At 39.1% G+C, this 26,483-nt stretch overlaps 1 protein-coding gene and 2 non-coding genes across 5 annotated transcripts; all 3 read left to right on the forward strand.

The window, feature by feature from the left end:
* The first annotated feature begins 154 nt into the window (after positions 1–154).
* On the forward strand, positions 155–24,034 carry NAP1L4 (nucleosome assembly protein 1 like 4). Of its 3 annotated transcripts, XM_054390739.1 has the most exons (15): positions 166–180; positions 1,350–1,411; positions 2,899–2,998; positions 4,394–4,535; positions 4,645–4,731; positions 6,389–6,514; positions 7,248–7,319; positions 10,562–10,701; positions 11,470–11,615; positions 13,172–13,194; positions 14,231–14,350; positions 14,629–14,658; positions 15,955–16,011; positions 17,211–17,248; positions 22,784–22,819. In XM_054390739.1, the coding sequence occupies exons 1-14, from the start codon at positions 167–169 to the stop codon at positions 17,214–17,216; spliced, it is 1,125 nt and encodes a 374-aa protein (XP_054246714.1). In that variant the 5' UTR covers position 166; the 3' UTR covers positions 17,217–17,248; positions 22,784–22,819. The 3 variants fall into 3 exon arrangements, with proteins under 3 accessions (XP_054246716.1, XP_054246714.1, XP_054246715.1); XM_054390741.1 differs by lacking the exon at positions 17,211–17,248 and having other exon boundaries at positions 155–180; positions 22,784–24,034; XM_054390740.1 differs by lacking the exons at positions 17,211–17,248; positions 22,784–22,819 and having other exon boundaries at positions 15,934–15,991.
* On the forward strand, positions 4,941–5,068 carry LOC128974261 (small nucleolar RNA SNORA54). The gene has a single exon (XR_008489310.1). It is a non-coding gene; the product is annotated as a small nucleolar RNA SNORA54 (small nucleolar RNA).
* On the forward strand, positions 8,431–8,551 carry LOC128974256 (small nucleolar RNA SNORA54). The gene has a single exon (XR_008489305.1). It is a non-coding gene; the product is annotated as a small nucleolar RNA SNORA54 (small nucleolar RNA).
* Positions 24,035–26,483: the final 2,449 nt, after the last annotated feature.

Raw genomic sequence — 26,483 nt, forward strand, 5'->3', positions numbered from 1 at the left:
GGCTTACTTTGCTGTAAGAGGTTATGCTTGATGAATTTTTAAGCAAAACCAGCAGATTTTAAACAGTGACCTGTTCTATTTTCCTCTTCTGTTAAGGCAAACAAATTGCCATTACAGTATTTTTAAACCCTATATTTCATCTTGCAGGGTGGATACAGGCACACAGATGGCAGATAACAGGTATGTTGGACTGTTTTCTTGAAATTAAATCAAGGTAGTTGGAGCCAACTGTATATCTGGTCTTCCATGGGAGAATAAAATTTGACATCTGAGGACCAAATTTATTTCAGAATAAAATGTTCATATGTTCTTGAACTAGACTGTGTTTCCTTATAGCTGAGGCAAAATGTTTGTTATGGTGTATTTGATACAGAATTACTCTGTTCTTGGATTAGCAGAGTTTGTTGTCTTGATTCAGATGTCAGTGCTGGTATTTAAATACTCTAAAGACTTGAAGAGAGCGCTGACTGTCAGCGCTTCTGTGAGCTGTGTGATTGAAGCGTACACAAGGCACAGTTTTGTTTCGTTTTGTTTTTTCTTTCCAGTTTTTATAGCACTTTTGGAACAAGTAACTGTTGTTAAACTGGTGTAAATAGATGCTTGATGCTGGTGTTTCAGGCCAGCAGTGCAGCGGGGTAAGCTGGATAAGCTTAGTCTATCCGGTGACTAATAATACCCATCTGCATATATGATATCTTTTCTCCTGCTGGCTCTTGGTTAGGGTTCATTTCAGCAATACTCAGTATGTTTTGACCAGCACAGGGAATGCTTCCTGGCTGTTGGCTTATTCTTCAGCATGGGAAGTGTGATGGAAGATGTTGCAGCAGGGAGATAGGGAGGAGAGGGACCTTATAGCAAATGCCTTTACTATTAATCAAAACAACTTCATGTAAAAGGTGAAAACACAGAGCTTTGATCTCCTTTATATTCCATTATTACCCATCTATGTCTTTTCTCCTATTTTTCTCCATTGCTTACAGTAGAATGGTGTCTTGTGTTTTCTCCTGTGAGTAATAACATTTTCCTTTCCAGAGTGACCCAGTACAGCTGAAAGGCCAGCTGCTCACCTAATGAGAGAAATTTATCTGTCAAGTTTTTCTGACATTGTTTGGGTTTCCTTTGCATTTTAGTTTTTCCTTTCCTTTGCATCCTGTTCATGTCAGAAGTAGTTTCGTATCTGAACTTGTAAGTTGAGAGGCTTGAAGACATAAGTACGTGTCTTTCAGTGGCATATTTGTTTGTAAAACTTGCTCTGTAATAAACACTGAAAATTCAGAACCCTTTTGTTCTTAAATGTTAACATTTTTATGAAGGGATGTCTTTTAATATTACACTTTTAATTCTTTTAGTAAAACAGAAGATACTGCTTCAGATTCTGTGGAGGCTGCTAAAAATGCAAGTGACAAAAAAGGTAAGAGAGAAGTAGGTAACATTGAACAGAGGGAGTAAGCCTCTTGCTTTGAAGCTTCTTTATCTACCAAAACCTTTACTGTCAAGGCTACAAACATGTTCGCTATAGAAACCAAAGCAATGTTTTTTAGGCTAACTGTTCACTTTCTGATATTTTGTGTGTTTATTGCAGCCAGGAGCAAACTAAAGGCTAGATTTTAGTGACAGTGAAAGGATTTTTGGGTAGGTTGTGACTAGCATGTTTCACTATTGTATGAGATAACCCACTAGACAATTGCAATAAGAGCTGTATAGACCAGATTATATCAACATTTAATCTTGGTGTAATTATAAAAATGAGCAGTCCTGTCTGTATGCAGTGTGTTTTTTATAGGAAAATGTAGCTTTATATGCTCTCTGGAGGATTTTATTCTTCATTTGGAAGATTGGTAAATAACTGCTGAGTAATGCTTTTCAAGTTAGTACTTTTGTGTGTGAAAAAGCTACAGTTCCATTGCCATTAATCCAAATGCTCAAATTTGTAAGTTGCAGTGAAATCTTTCACCTTTGTGGTCACAGAATATTCTCTAGGTCTCATTAGATTTTTAATTTTTTTTTTTTAAGAAAGCTTTTGTGGCTGCTGTTGAAAATCACATATAAACTGGTAGACAGTATTGAGTAATTCTTCTAGTCCTGTTGGATTAAAAAAACCAAACAAAACCCCCAACAACACGTGCTCCCAAACAACAAAAAATAAAAATACACAAATTACTTACATTAAAGCTTCATTAAGTTGGTGTGTTCTAGGCAATTTTACTTTTTTTTTTTTTAATATCCGGGAGAGAGAGAACAGTGAGAAAGAATGGAAAGATTTGACCCATTAGTGAGGATTTTTATCTCCTAACTAGAAGCATTTTAGGTCTGACCTCCCATAAAAATAGTCTTCTGTGAACTGTTGTGGTGACTGTGGAGTTGTACAGATTGTAGAAGTACCTTGATGCAAAAAAAGATAGCTGTCAAGAAAGTGGTCATAGTGCCATGTGTGTCATTGTACAGGGCACAAAGCTTTTGTCAGTGTTTTTCGGGAGCCAGGACTTACAGGAAAAGACTTCTACAAATGTTTTGGAAATATAATTTAGTGATAATTCTCTTGGAAATTCATTTGTGACTTATAAGCTAATATAGAGGGAGGCTAGAGAAGTTTCTATTTTGCACTTTCTAACTTAAAAGACAAGAAATTTGTTTATATCGTCAAAGTACTCCTTGCTCCTAAAAGCACAGTGTGATATACTTGCAGAGAGGAAGATGTTTTCTATCATTATCCATTTTTACCCTTCTGAAATCTGATCCTGAGGCAATTTTGCTGGAGTTACTAATTAACTGTAGTGATGCTAATTGAAATCTGGAAAATAGTATTTTTACTGCGATTGCTGTAAGACACACAGTATGATAAAAGCACTATGAATACTTCAAAATTTAGTTTAAAAGTGGGTTTTTTCCTCTTCTTAGAAAAGCTGGCAGACCAAGTGATGCAAAATCCACAGGTCCTGGCAGCACTACAGGAACGTCTTGACAACGCAGCACTCACTCCTTCAAGTTACATTGAAACGTAAGTACAGAGCAGAATAACATTCTTGAAAGGCTGAAAGCATAAAAGACTGTTATTACTGTATAATTAAGGTAGGAAATTAGAACAAATGATTCACTTAGAAAAATGATGGACTTAAACCATGATTCATAGTGGGCTACTTCTGGAAGGAAGAAGTTCTATAGTTCAGTTGTGCATAACTGCAAACAGGATTTTGTCCTGTTCAGTGTTTTCCTTTGCTGTTATTTTTGTGGTTAAAAACAGCTCCCTTCCCCTGCCTTTGTCTCCTTCTGTGACCCTTATTCTGTCAGGGCATGCACTGCATTGATTGATCTCCATAAGATTGCTGTAGTGGAAAGTTCAGGACCTGTAACTCCCTAGGTTGAAGCTTAGTTTACATAAGCTGGAGGATAAGCTTGAATTTCAAAATTTTGCCTTTATTAGATATTTATGCTTTCATTTCTTGTCTGGGGATAGCTGGTTGTTTTGTTTAATAAAAAAAAAAAAGAAATGATAGAAAATTCTTTTTACTTGCCTGGATTTAAGTGCTTAGTATTTTATAGGTGAGCAATTTGTACTTTCTGAATATTGCCCATGAATCAAAGCTTTCTCCTGTAGAATGCACAGTTCCTTTTATTTTCAGAGATGGATCACAGCTGGAGAGATGGATCAGCACAATTGGAATCTCAAAGTTTCGATTACAGAATCACACAATGGTTTGGGTTGGAAAGGACTTTTTAAAGTCCATCTAGTCTAAGCACCCTGCAGTGTGCATGGACATCTACTAGAGCAGTTTGTTCAGAGCCCTGTCCAACCTGACCTGGAATGTTTCCAGGGATGGAGCTTCTACCATCTCTCTGGCTGACATGGGGTAGTGTCTTGCCACACGGTGTAAAAACCTTCTTCCTTCTCTTTAGCCTAACTCTCTCATCCTGTAGTTTAAAACCATGACCCCTTTGTCCTGTCACAACAGGCCTTGGTAAAAAGATTGTCCCCATCTTTCTTACAGGATCAGGATTGTTGAGGCTTGAAAAAAACCTTTTAAGATGAAGTCCAATCTAATAGTTAGGTTAATACCTAACACTACTAAGTCTGCTGCTAAACCATGTCCCTCAGCACCATGTTTGTGTCTTTTAAATCAATTTGGGGATGATGATTCGGCCACTTCCCTGGGCAGCTTGTTCCAGGGCTTGACAACCCTTTCAGGAAAGAAATTGTTCCTGATGTCCATCCTAAACCTCTCCTGGCACAACTTGAGGCTATTCCTTTGTTTACAGATGTAAACAGAGGTATTAATTTCAGATCTTTGAACTACATGGGGAGGGTGGTGGCCCCAGCAGCCTGTTTCACAGTGGTAAGTTAAACAACGCTGAGGCAGCTAACTTTTTTAGGCTAAAAGAAATGTTTGTGTTTTAGTTTACCAAAAGCAGTGAAAAGAAGAATTGATGCCTTGAAACAACTCCAGGTGAAATGTGCCCATATAGAAGCTAAATTCTATGAAGAAGTTCATGATTTAGAGAGGAAATACGCCGCGCTCTATCAACCCCTTTTTGATAAGGTGGGAAGATGTTATTGTATATAATCTTTGTCTCCTCCTGGCTGAGTCAGTTCTGTTGCATATGTGTAATTTTACATCTTCAATGACATTCTCGATTTTTCTGACACAGAGAAGAGAGTTTATTAATGGGGAAGCTGAACCCACAGATGCAGAGTCAGAATGGCACAGTGAAAATGAGGAAGAAGAAAAACTAGCTGTGAGTACAAGCTGGGTAATGAACTACAGGTGTACTGGATTGTCAGAATTGATTCCTATACAGTGTTTGCCATTGGCAGACTCATAAAGGTTTTAACAGTAATGCAGCCTTGTGATGAATACACTGTCAGGTCCAGCAAAAGTTTTTAAACTTCTGGTTTAGCCTTTTCTCAAGTTTGTGACTTGAGTGAACTGAAAAGTTTCTGCTCTTTGCACTGTTCGTAACCTGTTAACAGTGTCTTTCTGATAATGGGTTCCATTCCAGTGCTACATCAAACCCCAAGATAATAGAAGGCTGGCTGTTTGTCTGCCTGTCCCCTTTATTTTGGGGGACATAATTAGCTTTCGCTTCCTTTAATGAAGATTAGACACATACTGCCTAGTCATAAAATGGAATTGATCTCATGAAATGTGTGCTGGCTAGTGGATTGTTGTTGAGTAGGAACTATCTAGATTTAGGAGGAATAATCTGTAGTCTTGCCTTATACTCCCCTTCATAATTTTTGGAGAGGTAAACTCGTGGCTGGCTTCCTTTTGTCAGAGAAGTGACCTACTTAAACTGTCACATTTGCCATTCTGTCAGGTTTTCTTTGTGTTTTGCCTTGACTCGTTTTTTTTCAGTTTCCGTTGGATGCTGTTCTGTATACAAAGCAGATTGTTCTCTTTGTTTTCACTGCTCTCATGAGATTTAGCAGGACATGGCACTCCATGTGCATAAGCAAAATAGATTTATTCAGTTTTGTGTAAATACAGCATTGACAGGCCGTATCCCATGCAGTTAGAAGCCCAGAGACACGTTTTGATGTCAAGTAAACTGCTTCATATTCTTGGGTAGTTGTAATGCCAAGTAGCTGCTGTTTAGAAGATCTTATGCATTTGCTGCTATCTAGTGGTGCAAAAGGAAAGGTGCAACCACTAATTCAGACCAAATTTCCTGCTTGTTTGAGATGAAGTGACTTAGTTCTCTTTTTTTTTTTTTAATATTTGACATCAGTTATATGTAAGGAATCATATGTCACAAAAGAGTAAAGATTGAAGACAGTGTAATAAGTATCCATGAAATCCAGCTTTACCAGGTGTTCTGCAAAACTGAGGAGCTAAAACATTATTCCAGAGGTTCAAGTTCAATTTAAAATTTTTAGGTGAAACACTGCCAATGGCACACGAAGCTACAGGAATGGGAAATTTATTTTCTTTGTGTGTAGAAAGATAGAAATGCTCTTTGTTTCTGTTTGTGAAGTTAGTGGAACTGTCACTGTCTTAGAATCACAGAACTGCCTGGTAAGAGACATTAAGACGAAGTCCAACCATAACCTAACATCTCACTGGACACAACTCGTAGACCATGTCCCTAAACTCCTCATCCAAACATCTATTGAACACCTCCATGGATGGTGATTCCACCACCTCCGTGGGCAGCCTGTTCTAGGGAAGTGATAGACCACAGAAGAGTTCCAAATGAAAGTCTGAATTAAATGTATGTATGTCTGGTTATGTAAATAAAATGTCTTTCTTAACTTCATGTTAAAACTGTAAGTTTCAAATCTTCCTTAAATGTAGCTACAGAGATGGCAAATGTTTTGTACATGTACCTCTGTTTAGTAAATATTAAGAAGCTGTGATTTTATTTTTCACATGTTTCTGCATTTGTCTCACAGGATGACCTGAAAAATGCAGTGGTAATAGATGAAAAAGCAGAAGCAGAGGAGACAAATGTCAAAGGAATTCCAGACTTCTGGTTTACTATCTTTAGGAATGTAGATATGCTAAGTGAATTAGTACAGGTAAGTTTCTCCTCTGAAAAAATAACTTTTGTCACAAAAAAATTAATTGCTAATTTTCTCAGTTAATGGGGAGTGTAGTATGTGAGACACCAAATCTGAGTCTTCAGGATCCCTAATATTGCTGAAGATGCTTGAAAGGGCAGTGATGGACAAGCATGGACAAGCAGAGCAGCTGACCCAAACTCCTTAACACTGTGTGGATTGTTGAAGAAATGATCTGTAACAGCATTCATAGATACTAAAATGCAAGCTTGTTTGCTACTTACAGCAGCTGTTCCCCAAGGAACATAAGGATGATTTTTCACAAGGATATAAGCTTACCCATGGATTGGTTGAATTAATGTGAAATAGCTTAGGTAATTTTGTTCACAGTTTTATTAATTCATTTTTTCTGCTGTTAAGGAAGGCTTCTCTGCAGTGTATCTTCCTGTGAATCTCACCAGCAGTAAATAGCCTGAACAAAGTTTTTATTTTCAGTAGTGTTCATGTATCCCAGCACAGCAGCAGCCTTATTTACTGAAGGCAAGGTGCAGTGATTGAGAATTTGGCACATGTCTGCAACTGCAGTTAAGACATTTGGCTCAAAATCTGAACTTCAGCTAAATTTGCTGAATAATTAAAAGGGGAGTTGTTTCTTTCTTAAGAACAGTTTGAACAAGCAAGCCAGGTTAAAATATTTTCTTACAAATATTGCTTGCTGAGTAAGGATTTCTTGTTCTTTTTTTCATTTTAGGAATATGATGAACCAATCTTGAAACATCTGCAGGATATTAAAGTTAAGTTTTCCGAACCTGGACAGCCTATGGTGAGTTTTCTCTGGTTTCTCCTCATGAAGACTCTAGCAATGAAGTGAACAGCATTTCAGAATTCTTATTCCATTCTCTTTGGCTGGAGTGTGTCTGTGTGGGTTCTTTCTAAGCTGATATCTTCATACTTTGCCCTTTTAAAGATTTATCTTCAGCTTTCCTGACGGTTTGCTCTCTTATCCTTACCCTGGACATCTCTGATATCGTTGTAGTTTCTAGATAACATTCTGCTCAATTCTGTATAGTTTTCACTCTTTCTCTCTCAAATTCCACATTAGCCACTTCCACTAATGTGGATACATGGCTGCTTTTGGTTTGAAAATGAATTGTGGAAAAAAACTGGGTACTACTTACTCAACTGAGTATTTCATTTAAAGAAGAGATGTGACTTACTAATACCAATCATAGCCAGTGATGATGGCTAGTGTGCCTGCTGAAAGGGGAAGAAAAATAAATGTTTTTTTTTAAAGTGTGCCTAACAAATAGTTTTTAAAGTACAACTTAACTGTTTTTTAATTGTTTTCTTTAAGTTCAGTGCACAGAAACTGTTTGTTGAAAAGATGTTGTTCTGTTGCTTATTTACTTAATGCAGACTATACTTACTCGTTGTGAGGAGGAGACAGGGAGGATGGGATTGAAGCCTTCTGGTTTTTCCTGATGTTTGGTACTTTGTATCTTGTCTTAGGGAGTTAGTCTTCTGACAGAGTCCAAAATGAATACTAGAAAAATTTCACTGAAGATTCATGTAAGAAAAACACCTTTTAAAGATTGATAACAGCCAAAGAGGTTTTAGTCCTCATTGTCTTAGTTACCATTTTCCTATTAGTACCAAAAGACTTGAGCTGATAGTAGGGCAAGAGAAGTAGTGTGGACAGAAAAAGTTTTGGAATTCTTGAATACTGCTAAGGCTAAACGAGACAATGGGAGCTTTATGAAGAAAATTAGGGTTTTTTTTAAGCACTAAATATTTGGTGTTTTTTATCTTGAGGCATTTTTATTTGGTGGCATTTGTTTAATTTGGGAATAGTAATTTTTGCTTACAACATCTTTGTGTTCTCGTTCACCTTTGTTTTGTAGTCCCTCTTTAAACACCAATGGATTTATCTTACCTTGCACTGTTCGTAACCTATTGACAGCAGCTTCCTGTGATTAGGTTCCATTCCAGTGCTACATGAAATCCAATAATGGAAGGCTGACAAATGCCATGTCCCTTCTGCATTTGGAGACAAATTCCTAACTACTTGAGTGAAAGTTGTCATCCAGTTGTGTGTGGCTGTCTTGTCTGACATTCCCTGACTATTGAAAATGGGTGCAGCAGTGGTACCTTTGTGCTGTATAAGGTCTGCATAACCAGTGTGTAGTAAAGGTTCTCGTTCTGCTGCGCATTAGGTTTTGCAGCTAAAATGAATAGGTGGTAGCTAGGGGTTTTCTGATTTATTGTTGACTCAGCGGTTAATTGCAATTATGGTCCTCCAAAAATAGATTTACCTAGCTACAGTAATGGTGCTTCAGAGTTCTGTTTGATGTATCCTGTGTATATAAGCTTCTGTCTGTGAAGTATGAGTGATTGCCTTACTACTTGCTTTTATTTGTAATCATGAACAAACTTGCACGTATTTGTATAAATACAATCTCTACTTGTATTTGGGCATCAGGATCCTTAGCTAGCATATTCAGGCCTGGATGATGCATCTGGGTGTAACTTAAGCAATTAGCTTAAAATAAAGAAGTTCTGGTTTTTTTTTTAACTCTGTGAGAACATCTCGTACTACAGGGAAAATCTAGAAATACATGCTGCAAAGGTAAGCTGATACCAAAAGCAAAGATGCCCAAATAAAGACTTCTGGGAAGATACAACACTTCAAATAGTATGTGAAACTTGAAACTGCTTCTTATTGTCTCCCGATTAGCAGGTATAGAATGAAATACTGAAATGCAGCCTCTGCAGCTATTTTTGTCTTGCTAGTCCTTGGGATCCTGCATGTTAAGTACTGCCACACTGGTTATCTATTTATAACCCCAGTGATGGTTTGTGGGATTATCTGGGTGTGAGTGTTAGTCACTGGTAGTGGATAAGAAAGCTAAGTTTGTAACTCCTCCCCTGAGCACGTTTGCCAAAGAGATTTGCCTTGGCTGAAGATGACCTCCAAACCAGCTCTGTCAAATTGCTTTAAAAGTGAAGTTATAGGTTGTGTGAAGCCAACACAGATAGTCCACTGAACATCTGGTATGCAGTGGCTTCCTGTCCTGAAGCTGAGCATGTGAGCTGGAAAGGCTGCTGTTGCTACCAGCGTTCATCACCCCTCGATCACTATCTTTCCAGGTTTCGATTATGTGAGGAGATTCATGCGACCTGAGAAAGATTAAAGGGCCTCTGGAAGATGAGTGAGGGATAAACACCGTTGAGCAGGCTGTTGTCCCTAGAGTTATTTATCTCTCTCTGCGTGGTGGGCCTTCAAACAGAGGGTAGCAAGGCAGACTGGGGTGATAACAGACTGTTTTCAGGCCCAAGTCTGAGGAGTGGCTGGGGAATTATATTCGAAGCTGGTGTTTTTGGCAGTTCCACATTTTGTGTGCATGCTATTCTCATTCTTACAGTGTATTTTATTTATTCCCCCAGCAATATTTAAGGTAACTGCTACACATGCTGTGGCTGTGCAGTAGGTATGGTGATGTTGGGGGGTTTTGACTTGGAGTTCAGTTTACAAAGTCCTTTTTCTTTTGCAGGATTGTCTATTAAACAGGAGAAACCTTTCTGGTTCCTGGTGGAGTGGACTGTCTAAATACGGACAATCCGATATTTTTTTTAATTAATATGCAATCCGATGTTTTTTTTAATTAGTCTGTTTCAGTCTTTTAAGGACATGATGGGAGTAACAGAATCTGATGGTTCATCCCTAGTTAGAGAATGATGACTAGGCTTTTACAGAATGTAAAACCAAGACTTTTCTCTAAGTACTTACTTCTAAGGATGTTTTTAAAGCAACATTTCTACATGTAAAGGGGAATGAAATACAGTCAGTACCTCCAAATTTTAATGTTAGTACCAGCCAAGGTTGTTTTAGCTTCCTGCATCTTCAGAATTAGGTGACTACTTTTTTTTCTCCTGCTTTTGCTGTAGATTGAGAGAGATTTGCCATCACCCCTGTATTCAGTTTGATTAATGGTAATTCTGCTGATGCACTCTTTCAAAGACATAAATTAGTGGTAACATAAAACTGTAATGGAACTTTTTTTTCAGTCTTTCTCATTAGAGTTCCACTTTGGGCCCAATGACTACTTTTCTAATTCAGTCCTGACAAAAACATACAAGATGAAGTCGGAGCCAGACAAGACAGATCCCTTTTCATTTGAAGGACCTGAAATAGTTGATTGTGACGGGTAAGGAAAACTTGAAATTCAAAATGCTTTCTGAAGTAGTACTCTGTGTTTTCCAGATCCTGTTTTCTCTTATGGTGGTAGTGGTTAATGAAGATAAAATTAAGTTTTTGCTGACTTAAAAACTTGTTTATAGGGATGATGGTGATTTTAGCCTCAGCATACAGAAGTAATATAGGTAGATACAGCTACATTTTGAAGTGGATGAAGAAAGACTTTTAATTGTGATTGTCAGCTGGCACAGTAGCAGAAAGGAACTGACAAGTAAGCTCTTTCTAGCTTGCCATTGACTGCCAAGTCAGTTTGGGCACTGCTCTTTAGAGAGCTAAATGCGCCTCTGTCTGGCCAGTCTGTGTTTATTTTGGGGTAACTGGACACTGCCTTGGCCTGTAGTGAGAGGACATAATGTATTGTTCTCTATTGGTCTGGCTGTTGGAAGAATAGCAGCTTACAAAAGTTCAGTAACTACTGAAGTAGTAACTACCACTTCATCCCAACTGGGGCAAAGAGGTGTTAAAGCATAGATGGGGTGATCAGTCTGTGAAGACAATCTGGTTAGCTTTTTTATTTAGGAAACTATTTGAGATGTCCATCCTACACATAGTTTAGCCTTCTCTTGATAAGGCTAGTCTTACACACATGGGCAACTGAATCTATCTGACAAGATGTCAAGTAATGCTAGAAACTATCTCTGCCTTCATGTTTGTTGCTCTAATGCTTATTTCAGTGATGTCTTGTGCTAAAATGCTGTTTCCCACGTGTTGTCTCTAGGTGTACTATTGACTGGAAGAAAGGAAAGAATGTTACAGTTAAAACAATCAAGAAAAAACAGAAACACAAGGGTCGAGGCACAGTTCGGACAATTACTAAACAAGTACCTAATGATTCTTTCTTTAACTTCTTCAGCCCAATAAAGGGTAAGCTTGGAAAACGAGAATTTAGGGTTCTTAAAATATGTTATGCTATATTTATATGTATTTGCATTGATGTAGCTTCAATCTGCAAACTATTTTTGCTGCTGCAGTGTATACTTTCCTATGGCTAGAGGAAGATGGGAAATTGCAGCCCATCCAGGCATCAATCCATTCTGATGTTCAGTAGATTTGGCCATGATGTGTGCTGTGTAAACAGGATTCATCGTATGGAAAATCTCATGCAGGCTCTCCTTAAGTTGTTGACTTACTTGACCACAGGATGGCTCCATGCATCAGTTTGAGGTTTTTAACATGCAAAAGAAACCTCTTCCAGCGTTGGCAAAATTACAGCCTATTTGTTTCCTTTAAACCTTATTGTTAATTGGTGGAACTTCCTGTGGTTTCCTTTGTCATTAATTAGTAATCCCTAATGCTCCATACATAACTTACTAATTTTCTTAATGTTATTTGCGTACTCAGTTAAACAATTATTTCTTCTTGGTACATCTCCCATTGTCTTTTTTTTTGATCAAATATGGGTGGAAGAAGCACTTTACATTGTAGATTTCAGAAATGTACTGAACAATCAGTTCTTGATTCAGTCATGAGCTATTACAAACTGCATGCCCATGCTAAATACCACTGCAAATCCCCATGTACTTGGGGATAAAAAACAAGTGAACAAGTTTGTGTTCAGAAACTTGTTTATTACTGAAATTTAATAAATAAGTTGAGAAATCTTGTTACAAGTAGTTGCTGCTTTCAGAAGGGGATGGAGTTTTGTTTGCCTTGTTGTGGATTTGTATTGGTTTCTAAAAATACCTGAAAAACACATCTTGAGATAGCTGTATAAGAAAAATAAGACTGTGACGTGCTGGCAGTTGATACTTGAATTTTCAGCCTGAACCAAATTGTCACCTTTCACAGTGTGATCACAGCATCGTGTCACCTAGGCAGAGAGAAATACAGTTTGGAGTGGGGTGGGGGGGGTTTTGTTGTTGGTTTTGGTTTGTTTTTTGTTAAACAAGCCAACAAAAAAAATCCTGCTCTGTTCCTTACTGATAGCATTACCAGGCCTTTTTGTGACAGTGCTTTGAAAACTCATGACAAAATATTAATCTACTTGGTAGCATCTGTATGTGGGGAAGAGGAGAGAGTTCATAGTGCTCTAGCAAAATAATTACTGTAATTGCAGCATTAGTATAGAAACAAAATTTGTTGGTCTTTTAGGAGGGAAATGTGACCTGTATGCCTGCTGCACCCATCTTTGTAGGGAGAGTGTTAACCTGCACAAAAATCTTTTGACACCAAAATGACAGCTTTGATGCTCTTATTGCAGCACAGAAAATTCTTTCATATGAAATTTCTGTGGGTTTAATTTAAGATGAATCTGAATTGTCTTTGAAGGTTTGGTAGTTAGCTTCTGAGGGCTTTAAAAACCCTAGTGTTTTCTGGTAGGAGAAGGTCTTTATACTGTGTTTTGTTGTTCTGAATATAGAGTTGGGTTAGACTACAAATTCTGCTAAAATCTATTATCTTTTATTTTTTTTTTTTTGCAGTATCTGGTGATGGAGAGTCACTGGTAAGTTCACATTCTGAAATTGTCATTTCTCTCTACCATATCTATTTTGTTACACACCTCCATAGTGACACTCTAGGTTCTTGAGTACTGTGTGTTTTTATCATCCTTTTTGCTAAAGCTGAGCTTCACCTTGGTAAAAGGTACTGTTGACATTTTGTTGTTCCACATCTTTGGTCATCTAATACATCTATATTGGTCACTGTTGGGAAGAAGTCATTATTTTCTGTAGCCACTTGGCACTACTGCATGGCTGGTATCTGTCTGTTTGTGTTTTGTTTGTTTTTTGAGTCTGAAGCATTCTGAACAATTCTGTAGTGTCAGGTGACAGAACCAGCCAAGTCTACATCAGCCTTTTCAATAGAAGATATTTCAGCAAGCCAGCAGCCTGTGTATAGATAGAAAGGAGGAAGCCTTTAAAGTAAATCTCAGTTCTGCAAAAAATGCTGCCATTCAGTGGGACTTGGACAGGCTGAGGGAGCTGGGGCTCTTTAGCTTGGAGGAGATTTGAGGGATGACCTCATTTTGTGTTTATAAAGATGTGAAGGGTGAGTGTCATGAGGATGGAGCCAGGCTGTTCTCAGAGCCTGGCATTGTCCACTGATAGGACAGAGGGCAAGGGGTGCAAGGTGGAGCATATGAAGTTCTCTGTGAACACAAGGAAAAATGTCTTCACTGTGAGGGTGACAGAGCCCTGGAGCAGGCTGCCCCTGAGAGGTTGTGGTGCTTCCTTCTCTGGAGACATTCAAAACCCACCTGGATGCATTCCTGTATGACCTGCTCTAGCAGGGGGAATTGGACTGGATTATCTTTTGAGGTCTCTTCCAACCCCTAACATTCTGTGATTCTGTGAAATCTGTATTTAGGTGTGAAATATTTCCTTTATTGTTAGGGAGTTAAGTGTACTGAAAGCAAACATGTCCTGAGCGTTTCTGTTGATGACTGTGATGTTTCTCAAAACTAGTTTTAAAATGCTTTTGTTAGTCCTTTGTAGCATGTCACATTTTTAGTAGGAAAATCCAATTGGCTTGCTTTACAGGATGAAGACTCAGAGTTTACTTTAGCAGCAGATTTTGAAATTGGACACTTCTTCCGTGAAAGGATAGTCCCTCGTGCTGTGCTGTATTTCACTGGGGAAGCTATAGAGGATGATGATAATGTATGTATGCTCTCAGCATTTTGTTGATTATCACCATGTAGACAAGCATTCTCCTTTTCTGATGAGACTTGTATGTAATTACATGAGAATAACCAAAACCCTGAAGAGATTCCTGTTGCTTAGGGATAGCAAGGCATCGTTCAACTTTTTATGGGTTGTTAATCTTTGCTTCTGGAAGGGGCTTAGTTTCAGTTACTGTTTGAATATGCTATGGACATGTTACTGCAGAAGACTTTAACTACTAGCAGAGCTAATAAAACCTTGCATTTGTTTTCCAGTTTGAAGAAGGTGAAGAAGGTGAAGAGGAGGTGAGATGCATACAATATCTTTTTTAGATAACCTACCTGCTGTGTTCCTGTTCTAGAAATAGTCCTAATTGGAGCAGAAAACAGTTGTTCATAGATGTTCATGTATGGAACTCCTTTCCAAAAGAATTCAGCATTCCTGACAAAAAAAAAAATCTGACTACTTTTTCCTCTTCACAAAAGTACTTTCTGCAAGAACATATATCCATTTTTTCCCTAGTATTTTGATAGCTGCTTTCTGACATGAGTCAATTAAATAGGAGCTTTTTTCTTCAGTGCTGCATGATAAGAACCTTCAATTTTATTGTTAAATACCTGTTCCTTAGGCAGTAGTGGAATTCAGCTGTTAGCTTTTAGCTGTTATAAGCTTCAAGACTGGGCCTTGCTAAATGTGAAAAAGGGAGAGTATGCAGCTGCTCAGGATAAAGACTTAAGTTGGAATTTCAAGTGTACCAGGAGCTTGTGGTCTCTTTAGAATAGTGCTGGATGAATGCTGACATACTGTGGAAGGCTTTGCATGAAACCACTACATGATACCACACTTCATTAATATCCTTCAGAGATAATAATTTTTATTTTACTGCTTTTACTATGGTGCTTTTGCTCATTAGATGAGGGTACATACCTGACTGCCATCAGGTTCACCATAGCAGAGCTCCCCAGTAGTTAGTGAACTGATGGTCTGATGTGAGCTGGCAGCCTTTGGCATGCGGTCTCTCTGCAGGTTGCAGTACAGATTTCTGGGCTTAGGCTGCAAAGTGACTAAACATTTCCTTATGTTTAATTTTTAAGCTGATTCTTGATGGAAGTGTACATGTATTTGTAGCATCCTAAGTGCCAGATATTGCACCTTGGATGTAGGTGCACAACAAAGCGTGAAAATAACTGTAGAGTCTTGTGCAGTCTATCCACAGTACCAGAGACTCCTTGGAAGGAGGTCAAAACAAAGAACAAAATCAGACATGAATACTTAGTACTAGAACAGTAAAATTCCAAATCATATATCAGGTAGAAGGGTAAAAATTACTGGGGTGTGCTGCAGCAGCTTATGTCAGAAGGTTGCCTGAAGCCATTATGAATCTGTTAAATTTGTTTTAGATCTTCTTTTAAAGATTTTGCTTTTAAGATTTTGAAGATGCTGAATTCTTTTAAGTCAGCCCAAGTAGGTTTAATGTTGACATCTGAAGCCCTCTGGAATACATTGGTAATATGATTTGCTCTTTTGTTTTTTCTCCATTACAAGAAGTTGCACTTTTAACCTGTTTTAATTTTTGTTAGTTTATCTCTATTTTGTCATAGGAGTTGGAGGGGGAAGAGGAGGGAGAAGAAGAGGAAGATGCAGAGAGTGATCCTAAGGTAAGGATTTTTGTTTGCTTCATCACAACATGGAATAGAATCCTGACAAGTCAAAGTTATAACAGTTTGTGGAAAGATGAATAAACTAAAAACCGAAACTCACCCAGCTTCTGCACTGTTTTCATCATCTTCAGCACTCATATTGCTCTTAAAAGTTAATATTTATAAATAGAGGAGTTGTAGGTTTTGTCTTCTAACCTGCACCAAGAAAGGTAATTTCCTAACTGTATACCTTTACTACTTAATGGTATCCCTGTGTAATAATGATAGTTTTTCCTTTAGAAAGGTCATACTCAAATGTTCTATGGCTGGACTTCAACTTAGAATTAGTCTGACTAATCTCAGCTAGCTTGCTTGGTTTTTTGTTTGTTTGTGGGGTTTTTTTGGTGTGTTTTTTTTCCTTTTCTTTTTCTTTAAATTGTTCTTTTGGTTGTCCTGATGGCTGCAGGATACATTCTGCATGTCCATACTCAGCTAGAAAGAGAGGGGGGGTAGGGGAAAAAAACAGTCCTCATCTTTTGAAGTTTAAACTTTGAGACCTGGTTTAAAATTCAGCCTTAAGGGTTGGTGGTCCTTCTGATAGTTTTGTTTTTTTTTTTTCTCAGTCCTTCAGTCACTGTAAAGTTGATGCTCACACATTCAGTGAAGCTGGGGCAGTGATGACAGACTTGCCTTCATTTAGTTCTTAAGACATCAGCCTTAAATTTTTTTATAAAGGCATAGATGAAAAAGTAAAAGGCATGCAAAACTGCTTGATCTTTGGATGAAAGTCTTAACGGCAGCTAAATGTGTTGCTCTTCTGTCAGAGTTTTATATGCGTCATCACATCACTAGTAAATGGGTTTTGTCCCTGTATCAAGAGTTGAGCTTGTTCTTTAATGCAAATACTGTACACTAAAGGTCTGTCTTGTGGAAGGATTGATCAGATTTGAGTGGCCTCTGCTCTGCAGGATTAAAATGCAGTGGTGTACCCGTAATGGAAAAAAGCTGGGCAGCAGAGAAACAAAATGTTAGTTGTGAGTCAAAGTATGTTTGTGCTGAGTATCAAATGTCCTTTTTAAGGGATTTGCTATTTTGCAGAGAAAAAAAAAAAAAAGCCTAAGGTATCTTGGAGGGTTATGGTTGTTGCCTCCTGTATTGTTTTGTACATTTCACTTTTCATTCATGCTGACAGTTCCTTTCAATTTTTTCCCATTTAGGTGTAATTTAAGTCTGTTTATCATTCATACATTTCTAGGTAAGGTGGAATTCCATTCATACCTAACTTCCAAGAGTCCCATTTGTAGCCATGCAATGTGGTTTGTTTTCTAGGGTTTTCTCTTTTGTTTGGTTTTGGTTTGATGCTGTGCTTTTGGTTTGGTTTTGTTTTTTTCTTTTATGGGGAAAAGAAATGGGAAAATTCTGTGATTCTGTGAATGGTGACTTTAGAGCTTAGGTCTTATTAGTAAAAACTAGAAAGAATGAATGTCCTTAAATCATGTAATTGAATTAGATTTTTTGAAGTGACCTCTTTGCCCTTCTGGCATAGCTTCTGCTTTGCCTTTGCAGTAGTCAAACTGTGTTTTATGTATACATGGTAAAAGATACTGAGACTTGCAAGACTTCATTTTTCCCTTGCTTCTGATTTGATGTTGCATCTTTTTACTGTTTGTAGTGTACTCGCAAATTATTTCTTGACTACTTTCTCTGCTTTTCTTGAACTCTTGTAAGTCATCAACTTACTTAGTATGCCTTTTCCACATTATTCTTATTTATGCTGCCTGACAAAAACCCTCAGTCACTTAGAGGCCTTTCCTTGAGCTCATAATTCTGAACAGGTATTGCTCTCTTGCTCATCTGCCTATTTAGAAGGGAAAAAAAAAAAACATTTTCCTTCTACTGTGCGCTCATCCTTCACTTTTCATCCCATGCCTCATCAAGAACAATGTCTGCATCAGGCTCCCCTGCCCTCCCCCCCTGCCCCTGGTGTTTTAGGCTTGTATCTGGTTTGGGGTTTTTCCCCCTGTGGTTACTTAGGAGAAGCTGTAATCTTTCCAACTCCTTTTCCTTCTTTGCATAGATAATGTCCCTCTTTGTTAAACTCTTAAGTTGAGCTGTGCGTTTTGTTTTTCTTTGATTTCTCATCTGACGTGCTTTAAGAAGCCAGCCACCCTGCCTCAGCATACTTGCACTGGTCATTCTCATGATGTAGAAGAGCATCCATTTGTCACAACACCTGATGTGTCATCCTGCTGCACTCTTACACCACTGTCTTCTCTGTCAGCCAGTGGCTTCTGGTTTTTCAAGCCAACTCTGAGTTCTAGGATTTGTCTTTTAAGACTTGTATCCTTAATCCTGTTTCTTATTCCTTCCTCTGTTCGTCTTGTTTTCGCAGCCTGTTTCTCTCTGTCTCCTGTCCCTCTTTGCCTTTCAGTTCCTCTCCTTGCTTTCCTTGGATCTAGAGTAGTTTGCCTTTCGATGTAAACAAAAGAAAGTGTTGGTCTGTTTTCCTTTCAAATCCAATTTCTCTTCTCTAGTCACTTCCATATTACCTTCTCCTTTACTGTTTACTGTATTTGTTACATGAATGTCAACACTTCCTGCTTTGTTACTTTTCCTTCTTTTCATTCCTGTTACTTTTAAGTACATTTGAGTTGTTCAGTAAGAACCAAATCATTATCATTTTTTACACAGTGCTTATGCTGTGTATAAGTTGTGGCTTTGGAAGACTGAGCAATCAGATGATTTGAAGTAGCTTCAGAAGATGCTACAAAACTGGATAATATAGCTTGGTTTGTCTAGTATGTTTTCCTGTGTGCTTGCATGCCCTGTTCCTTTAGCTGCTTTTATTTCATGTTACTGATGCTGTGTTTAGAGAAGTAGCTGACAAGGTGATCCAGAGGGCTGGTTTGAATTATGAACTGAACTGTTGTGGGGAGAGACTGCACATGCTTGGAGGGGCTTAGTCTGTCTTTTAAGTAATTGTGGCAGAAGGGCTTGTTAGCAGCAAATTTTTTAGAGCCTTTGAAGCATTCTGTCCAGTTGTGGAGGAGACAGGCCAGACCACTTGCTTACTTAGCTCAAATTAGAGTTTACTTCCAACGTATACATTTGATGTCCTTACTTTTTATCACTCAATAACATAGATTAGAAAATGAACAAAGGTAAAGATTGGCTGTATCCCAGCTTTACCCTAACCAGATTATTTGGTAGCAAGACATCTGAAATACTGAAAGGCTTTCATCCTCCTCTACTGGAAAGGACATCAGCTTTAGTGCCTCCTGCCTGCATCGATCCCACTGTTGGCAGCCAAGTCTGGGTTTGGAGTGAGAGGAGATGGCACTGAGCTGCGTGTGCATGCACAGCTGCCTTAGTTGGATGGGAAGCTTCCAAAAAGTGAACTGTAGAAGTGAGGGGGTAAAAGCTTTGTTGCTTTTTTAATCACCTAGGAATGTATCCTGCCTGATTTGTTGAAGCATTGAAGATAAATAAAAACTCAATGTCTCTTTCAGTAGTAACTTTGTTGAAAAGATCTGGTTCAAAAGAATTAAAATGCTAAGATAAATGACAGGCATACCTTGGACTCGTGCTCCCATCCTCTGGGACACCAGATTCAGTGCATGGGTGGAGGCAGTGGGCTGTATATATGCAAGTCATGAAAGCAGTATTACTTCAGACTTGCTTTCTTCTCCATTTTAGCCTTCTGGTTCTGCAAATTTTAGGTTAAATTCCTCTTTAAATTTTGTGCATGTTCTCTGTGTCCATGAACAACTGATGTAATTGCTGATGCCTGAGGCAGTGGTCTGTACGTAAGCTGAAGAGCTCAAGCTTCCAGCATTGTTTTTCTGGGTAATCAAATGCTGGGAGGAAAATGTTCATGCCCATGTTCATTGTCCAAGAGTAAATGATGCAGTAAATGAGAGGCAAAAAAAAGCTTTATATTGATGCTTGTTAACAAAAGAAATAGACCAGGTAGGAGCCAGTATTTAAACAATATTTAGCTTGTGTGTCTCCATAGGAAGAGCATCTCCAATTGGAATCAAAGGCCTGGAGTAGTTTGAAGTCCTTGGATAGAATAAATATTATCAAATAATTTAAAGAAGTAATGATAATAAAACCCTACCCCTTCTAAGGAATTTAAGTCATTGCTTATGACTATTATAGAGAATCTCTTTTATGAGAAGGAGAATTCTTATTTGTCTCTGTAACACTAAAGTGAGCTTCAGTACACGTCCTTGCTGCTGAATTTAGTCTAAAATGAGATGCAGTTCCTTGTTAAGTCTGCCAGCTAAAGGTTCTCTGGCAGATAAAAGTCTCTATTGCCTGGCCAGTGCATTTAACCACCTTTGTAAGATATCATGTGAATTTAATTTGGGGAAATGTAGCATGAATAGAAGCATCACTAGAATGGGGAGATTAAATAGCACAGGGTCTGTCTGAGGTCAATAAATGGATTGGTAGCGGTTAGCTGACCAGATGGCACCAACAGCCTTGGCTACCGCAGGAGAAACAGGCTGAAGCTTGCCAGCCCTGCCTGAGGGCATGTGGATGTAGTATCTCAATTGCACTTGCGGCCTGGGGACTGTTCCCTGATCTTCCAGGAGCCATCAGAACCCAAAAATAAATTTCAACATGTATATGCCTGATGGGGCAGCTGTAACCGGAAGAAAACTCTGGTCATCAATCTGTGCCATTGTCACCTTGGGATTAGACTCTGAGATGTTGTGTATGAGGCTGATGAATAGCTGAAGGCAGTGTGGAGCTCACAGGCTGCTGCATTCAGCAGGAGCAGTGCTCAGCTAGTGAAATGGTGGGAGAAAAGGAATTACATTGGAATCTGGATCTGAGGTGCTACCTTGTTACTCATGGCCTGCTTAAGCATTTAACATATGTAGTTGAGATGGATAAGCTCTCAACTGTAAGGTAAAAATAGCAGACACAAGCAGCATTTCTCTCAAAATCCTCCAGCAACTGACTCATATCCGAGAACCCCTTAAACTGTTTATTTCTTAGTTTTATATCTGAAAGGTCCTTAGAAGGAACTTTGTCATCTCTGTGACTCACGTGTTACAGGATAAAGATTTATATGCAGTGATATGATTTAAATGTTTACAGAAATAAAGAGGAAATAGAAAAGTTTATTAGAAAATATAACAAGGGTTTTGGGTGATCATTAAAATACAGCCAGAATGGTTACAGTGGTCAACCTAAGTGTGTCTGAAATAAATAAAACAGGTGAATAGGAAGGAAGGAGGGAGATGGAAAGACTTTTAAGTACTTCCTAAATAACAAATTTGTTCCTTGATGATGGCTCTTATCCGGAATGCTTGGGAGAGGGAAGTGATGCTATGCACAGCCCTGGGCTGTGTTCAAATACAAAGCAGTTACAAATAAAATAGACACTTTTGGAGAGCTTTGATAAAAGCATTGCCCTTTTCTGCCTGCCTCTAGATTTTCTTTTGACAGAGAGTGCTAATTCTGTGTTCTGTGTAAACATCCCTTTTTTCAAGAGGGAATTTGTACTGTATTTAGTCCCAGATCAGTGAAAATGAGTTTACATCAGTGTTATTTGGAATCCCAAGCAGATGAGAGTACAAAGCTGAAGTCAGCCAGATGTGCTGGGGGAGGAAAACCGCAAGGAAGAAATGTGAACAGTCTTTGGTATACTTGTGCAGAAGAGACAGCTTTTGGCTTTAGTCCAGCCTCCCAGTGGGAATAATGGTGACCTAAAGCAGTTTAGGTGAGGAAGAGGAAACAGCCTGGGTTTAGTGCAGATTATCAAGGGCAGAACTCAGGATAATGAGTCTTAGATCCCCCAGTTCTTCCTCACTGCAGGCAGAACAGTTTGTCTTAGCTCTTGGTTACTGGACTTAAAATGAACTCTTGCATGTTTGCTTCTTTCATAACACAGTTTTTCAGGATAGTCACTAAACATTCTACTTTGCGGTCAGGGACGTTCAAGGTGTCCTGTTTTATACCTGTATTTATCTTTACTAGAATCCAGCAGGTTTCTGTAACTGTGAGAAGCAAACATGTAATAAATACACTGACTAAATTCTGCTTTCTAAGAAACCTATTTTACAAGGAAAAAGCAGGAAGTACAGTGTAAAACCTGAAGTTCTTAGCTGTTGGAGTACTCATTCTTCACAAATACACTTCCTTTTGCCAAGGGGGAAGTTGTTTTACTACCTAATGAAGGTGTTTCTACTTTCACATATTTGGATTAACATGTGGACTTCTTGCCCAGTGTTAAGCTGTTGAATAGTTATGTGCTGGTGATGCAGAACCTAGAAGAAATCAACACATTAATCACATTTTTATCACCTCAGCAAAAAGGGCAAGACTTTTAAGGTAAAGCTCAAGCGTGCTGCAGAATAAGCAGCCTGCCTTCTTCCTCAGAGCTGCTGAGGAGGTGGCAACTTAGAGTTAAAACTGTTTAATAGGAACTGAAAGTCAGATTGAACCTCTGCTTGAGAGAAGTAGAGGGTGGTTTGCATTTGTTGTTTAAACCTTGGGCATACTGGATGCCATTTAGAGAACATAAATGCAGATTAAAAATGTTGTTGGGGGTACCAAGCAGCTAGGGGCAAGGGGAAACCCAATAAATGTTGTGGCTGCTGTAGGCCTTCAACATCTAGTTTGAGTTTCCTTGGTTGTTTGTTTTTTTTTTGGTGACACCTCCAGCTAATTCAAAACTGTATAGTCAGTTTCATTTCTTTGTTGAAGTATTTTCCTGTATGCCATTTTGATTTTTAACTTTTTTCCTGGTTTTTTTTTTTTTCCCTTTATGCAGAAAGATTCCAGCCAACCTGCTGAATGCAAACAACAGTAATAAGGAAATACCACTTGGAAGTGATATTTGAACAACCTGTTACAAATATTTGGATACCTGGCCTGCAGTTCAGGATATTCCATCGCTGCAGCACAATCTTATTAACAATGCTTAAAGTTAATTTGTTTTAAAATGCATGATTTTCACTAACTCTCTTCTTTATTGCTTAACATGTACAGTGGCAACTTCAATGCATTTGGGAAATAAGAGGTTTAAATAAAGCACACTCTACAGCCGTTGGTACACTGTAGCTAAGTATGTCACTAGGCCTTTAGAGCCTTCTGCCCTATGCATAAGGGAATAGTCCAGACTACCAAGTGAGATTATCCATTTTCTTGTTAAACATTGAAAATTGTGGAATAGCAATGTGCAGAGAAGCTGAAGTAAATGGGTTACATGTATGGTAGCTGAAACAGATAGAGCAATATGACTTTTTTTGCTAGTTCCCTCCCCCCTTTTGTAATGTTTCTTGCAACCTACTGATTGAACCTAGTGCTTGAGCAGCTTTAAATGTCATATTTATTATCTCAGTTAAAACCGGTTGAAGTAATTTTACTTCATTGCAGGGGGTGTCATGTTTGAGACTTAGTTGTTCATCTTACTATTTATTTATTCATGTTTGTAAGTACTTTGACAGAATTAGTGCTTTTTAATAGGTTTTAATATACTTGAAAAATCTTCTTCCTCTTTTGCATACAGTATGGGTACTTATAACAACAACTCCTTTGACTTGGTCTCAATGTAATAGTCTAGACAGAAGAAACAAACTTGCATCAAAATGACAACTCTTCTGGATGAAGATCAAAATGCAAAGGCCAAACTGCTGCTGTTGGTGGAAGTGGGTTGCAGCCAAAGAACCAGGAAATTGCCAGTAGTTTTATTGCTTAGTGTCCAGCATGGAAGGACCTCTCACTCTGAACACAGGAATTTATCGAAATTCAGTTCAATAAATCTGAAGTTTGCTGTCTTACTTGGCAACACTGAAGTTATTCCATTCCACAATTTGTTTTATTTAAAGCTCTGAAGTCTTCAAAATTTACCTTCTGTTGTGTGGCACTTCAGGTACATGTTTCTAGTTTCAGCATCCATTGCCAACCTCTGGCAGCAGTTGAATAGCAGCTGTATCAACACTGTGACCAGGCATGTAGAGTGCTCCAGCCTTACCTTACACATTTGTAACTTAATACGGTGTTTTCAATTTGTACAGAATAGATAGAATATTCTATTAAAGTTGTGAAACATGATCCTTGGTGCCTGTCTGCTCCCTGACATCCCTTTGATTTCTGCCAGTGGAGGGCAAAGTGTTTCCTAAGGGCGGTGCCAGCAGTTTGGCCTCCTGCTGCTCATCGGAGCATCCTGCTACTAGTTCCTTTGTGGTCAAAAGCCAAAGAACAGGAGCCCTTGTAAATACTACATTACGGAGTTCTTTGATGTAAATCAGAACAGACTTGCTCAATTTGCAAGTAAATACTCTGGAATGTTTTGTAGGGTTTGGGGTTTTGGGGAGGCAGTGTCATTATTAAAGATTCCACATGATCTGAGCAGGTTGGCTAAATGAGGTGCTGGGGACACAGACAGGTTTATGACCTGCAAAGATCAATACTGTGCAGCCAGAGAATGGGTACTGATACTCACGTGACATATTGCAGTGCCAAGGCAGGAAGAGGGATAGGTTTTATTTGAAAGTAATTAAAACTTTATTTTGTAACCCGTTGCTAGTCTAGAGTGTGCTACTGCAGGCTTGGAGAACAGCCTAGAGGTATGTCTGACAAGGGGAGGAGTGGAGCATGGAGCTTGCACTGACAGCACCAGGGATGCCAGGCACATCAAACGGGTATTTGAGCAGCTTTTTAATTTTTTTTTTTTTTGTCCTTATATCAAATGAAGTGGAATGATGTTTCCCCATCCTGAAGAAAGACTTTCCACTACATGGTTAACCAGGAGTGCTGCTACCTGCAGATAAGCATCTGCAAATGAGCACGCTGAAGTAATTTATGTGCATGAATCCTGAAAGGCCAACTCTTAATTTTGAGAAAACGGGAAATTCCAGAACATGAAGAGCACATGTGCCAGCATTCAGGGAGCATAATGAAATGGGTGGGTAGGGAAGCTGCCTGGTGAAGTGTTCATCCTAGGGAAAGTGCTGGGAAAGCTGAGCTGGAATTCCTTAAAGCACAGGTAACACCAATCACACAGCCCCATAGGAAATGGATCTTGTCAGATCCCAGCCTGCTCTGACCGTCACAGATCCAGCTGGTAACGGTAAAGCTGAGCTCTTGGTGGGCTTCACTGCTTTTGGTGGTTACTTGCAGGCTTTGTCTACAGGAGTAGTTGTTACTTTTTACAGGTTCTGGAACAGTTCTCCCTTTAGGAAGAACTGATGTGGTTGTCAGAACATCACAGCTGGACAGATCCAGGCTGGATGGTAAATACAGAGAGCACGGGTGTGCAAACGAGGAATGATTAACTGTTGGAAAAGAAACTTTAAAGAAAATCAGTATTGTTGCTTTCCGAAGACTGTGTCTTAAGACAAATAAATCGGGGGGCTCTTTGCAAAACTGAAGTGGGAGGTTTGGAAAAATGGTGAGATGATCCCAAAAAGGTGAGTCTGCATGTATACATGCCTGATTACCATCACAGCAACCTGATAAAAGAAGCTGTGAAGCTCAGTCTGTGGGAACAGGCTCTTTTGATGTCGTCTTTGTGTCCGTAGCTTCTCATTTGAGGGGCGGCAGGCGGGGGGCGGAATTACAATCTCCATTGCTGTGTCTGAAAGTTTACAGCAACTGGAAGTGCTCCAAGCAAGATTCATTTGGCGTGTTGCCTGTTCGGGCTGCCGCGTGATTAATGGCCTCTCAGCACCTCTGTTGTCTAGGAAGGAAGCCTTGGAGCTGCTACCCGCTACCCCTTCTGGTACAGAAACCAGTGGCAAAAGCTCTGCTTCCAGCTGAAAACTGGGGACAAGCTGTAGTTTTTCAGGGTGCCTTTTTCTTAGGGTGCCTTTCTGGGAGTTTGGGATTTAGGCTAACTGAGAACGTGGGTCCGGCTTCAGTAAGTTCAGTTATCTGAGGTTTGCTAACTGGTTAGGATTTGTGGTAGCTGGAAAAATTAAAATGGTCTCTGTGTGTTTCCACTCTCCTTATTAAACAGGCTTTTCCTGTTTGAAAATAAAGGCGACTTGTAATAAATTCATTCTCAGTTAAATGCTGCCTTGACAGCAGTTCCTCAAGCAAATGAGGTCTCTCTGAGGAAGCCAGCTCAGCACAGCGTGGTCTGGAGGAGGCCCACCCTGGAGAGCAGTGCATACGAAGAGGTCAGACTAATTATGGCATCAGGAAATGGCTTCTTGTGGGCTCGGTGATTCGAGAGGCAAGTTTAAGCCATGAGACGTGCCCTGGCTACCTGAGGTTGCACTGAAGTAACACGTCACCTCATGAACTTGGGCTTCAAATTTGCATCTTCTGAAGCATCCCAGCTTGACAACCCCTTTTGGACAACGAGAGGAACATCCTTTCTGGTTGAGCCTGTAAGTGCAAGTACTGGATTATGCAGCTGGATGGGAGACTTGCTTCTCCTGCTGCTGGAGCTTGTGCTGTGTCCTCTAAAGCCTCACCATCACTAGTCTTCACCTGGTACTGTAGCTTTTTATGTCCAATAACAT

Source organism: Indicator indicator, chromosome 21 (genome assembly GCF_027791375.1).
Source record: "Indicator indicator isolate 239-I01 chromosome 21, UM_Iind_1.1, whole genome shotgun sequence".
NCBI lineage: Eukaryota > Metazoa > Chordata > Aves > Piciformes > Indicatoridae > Indicator > Indicator indicator.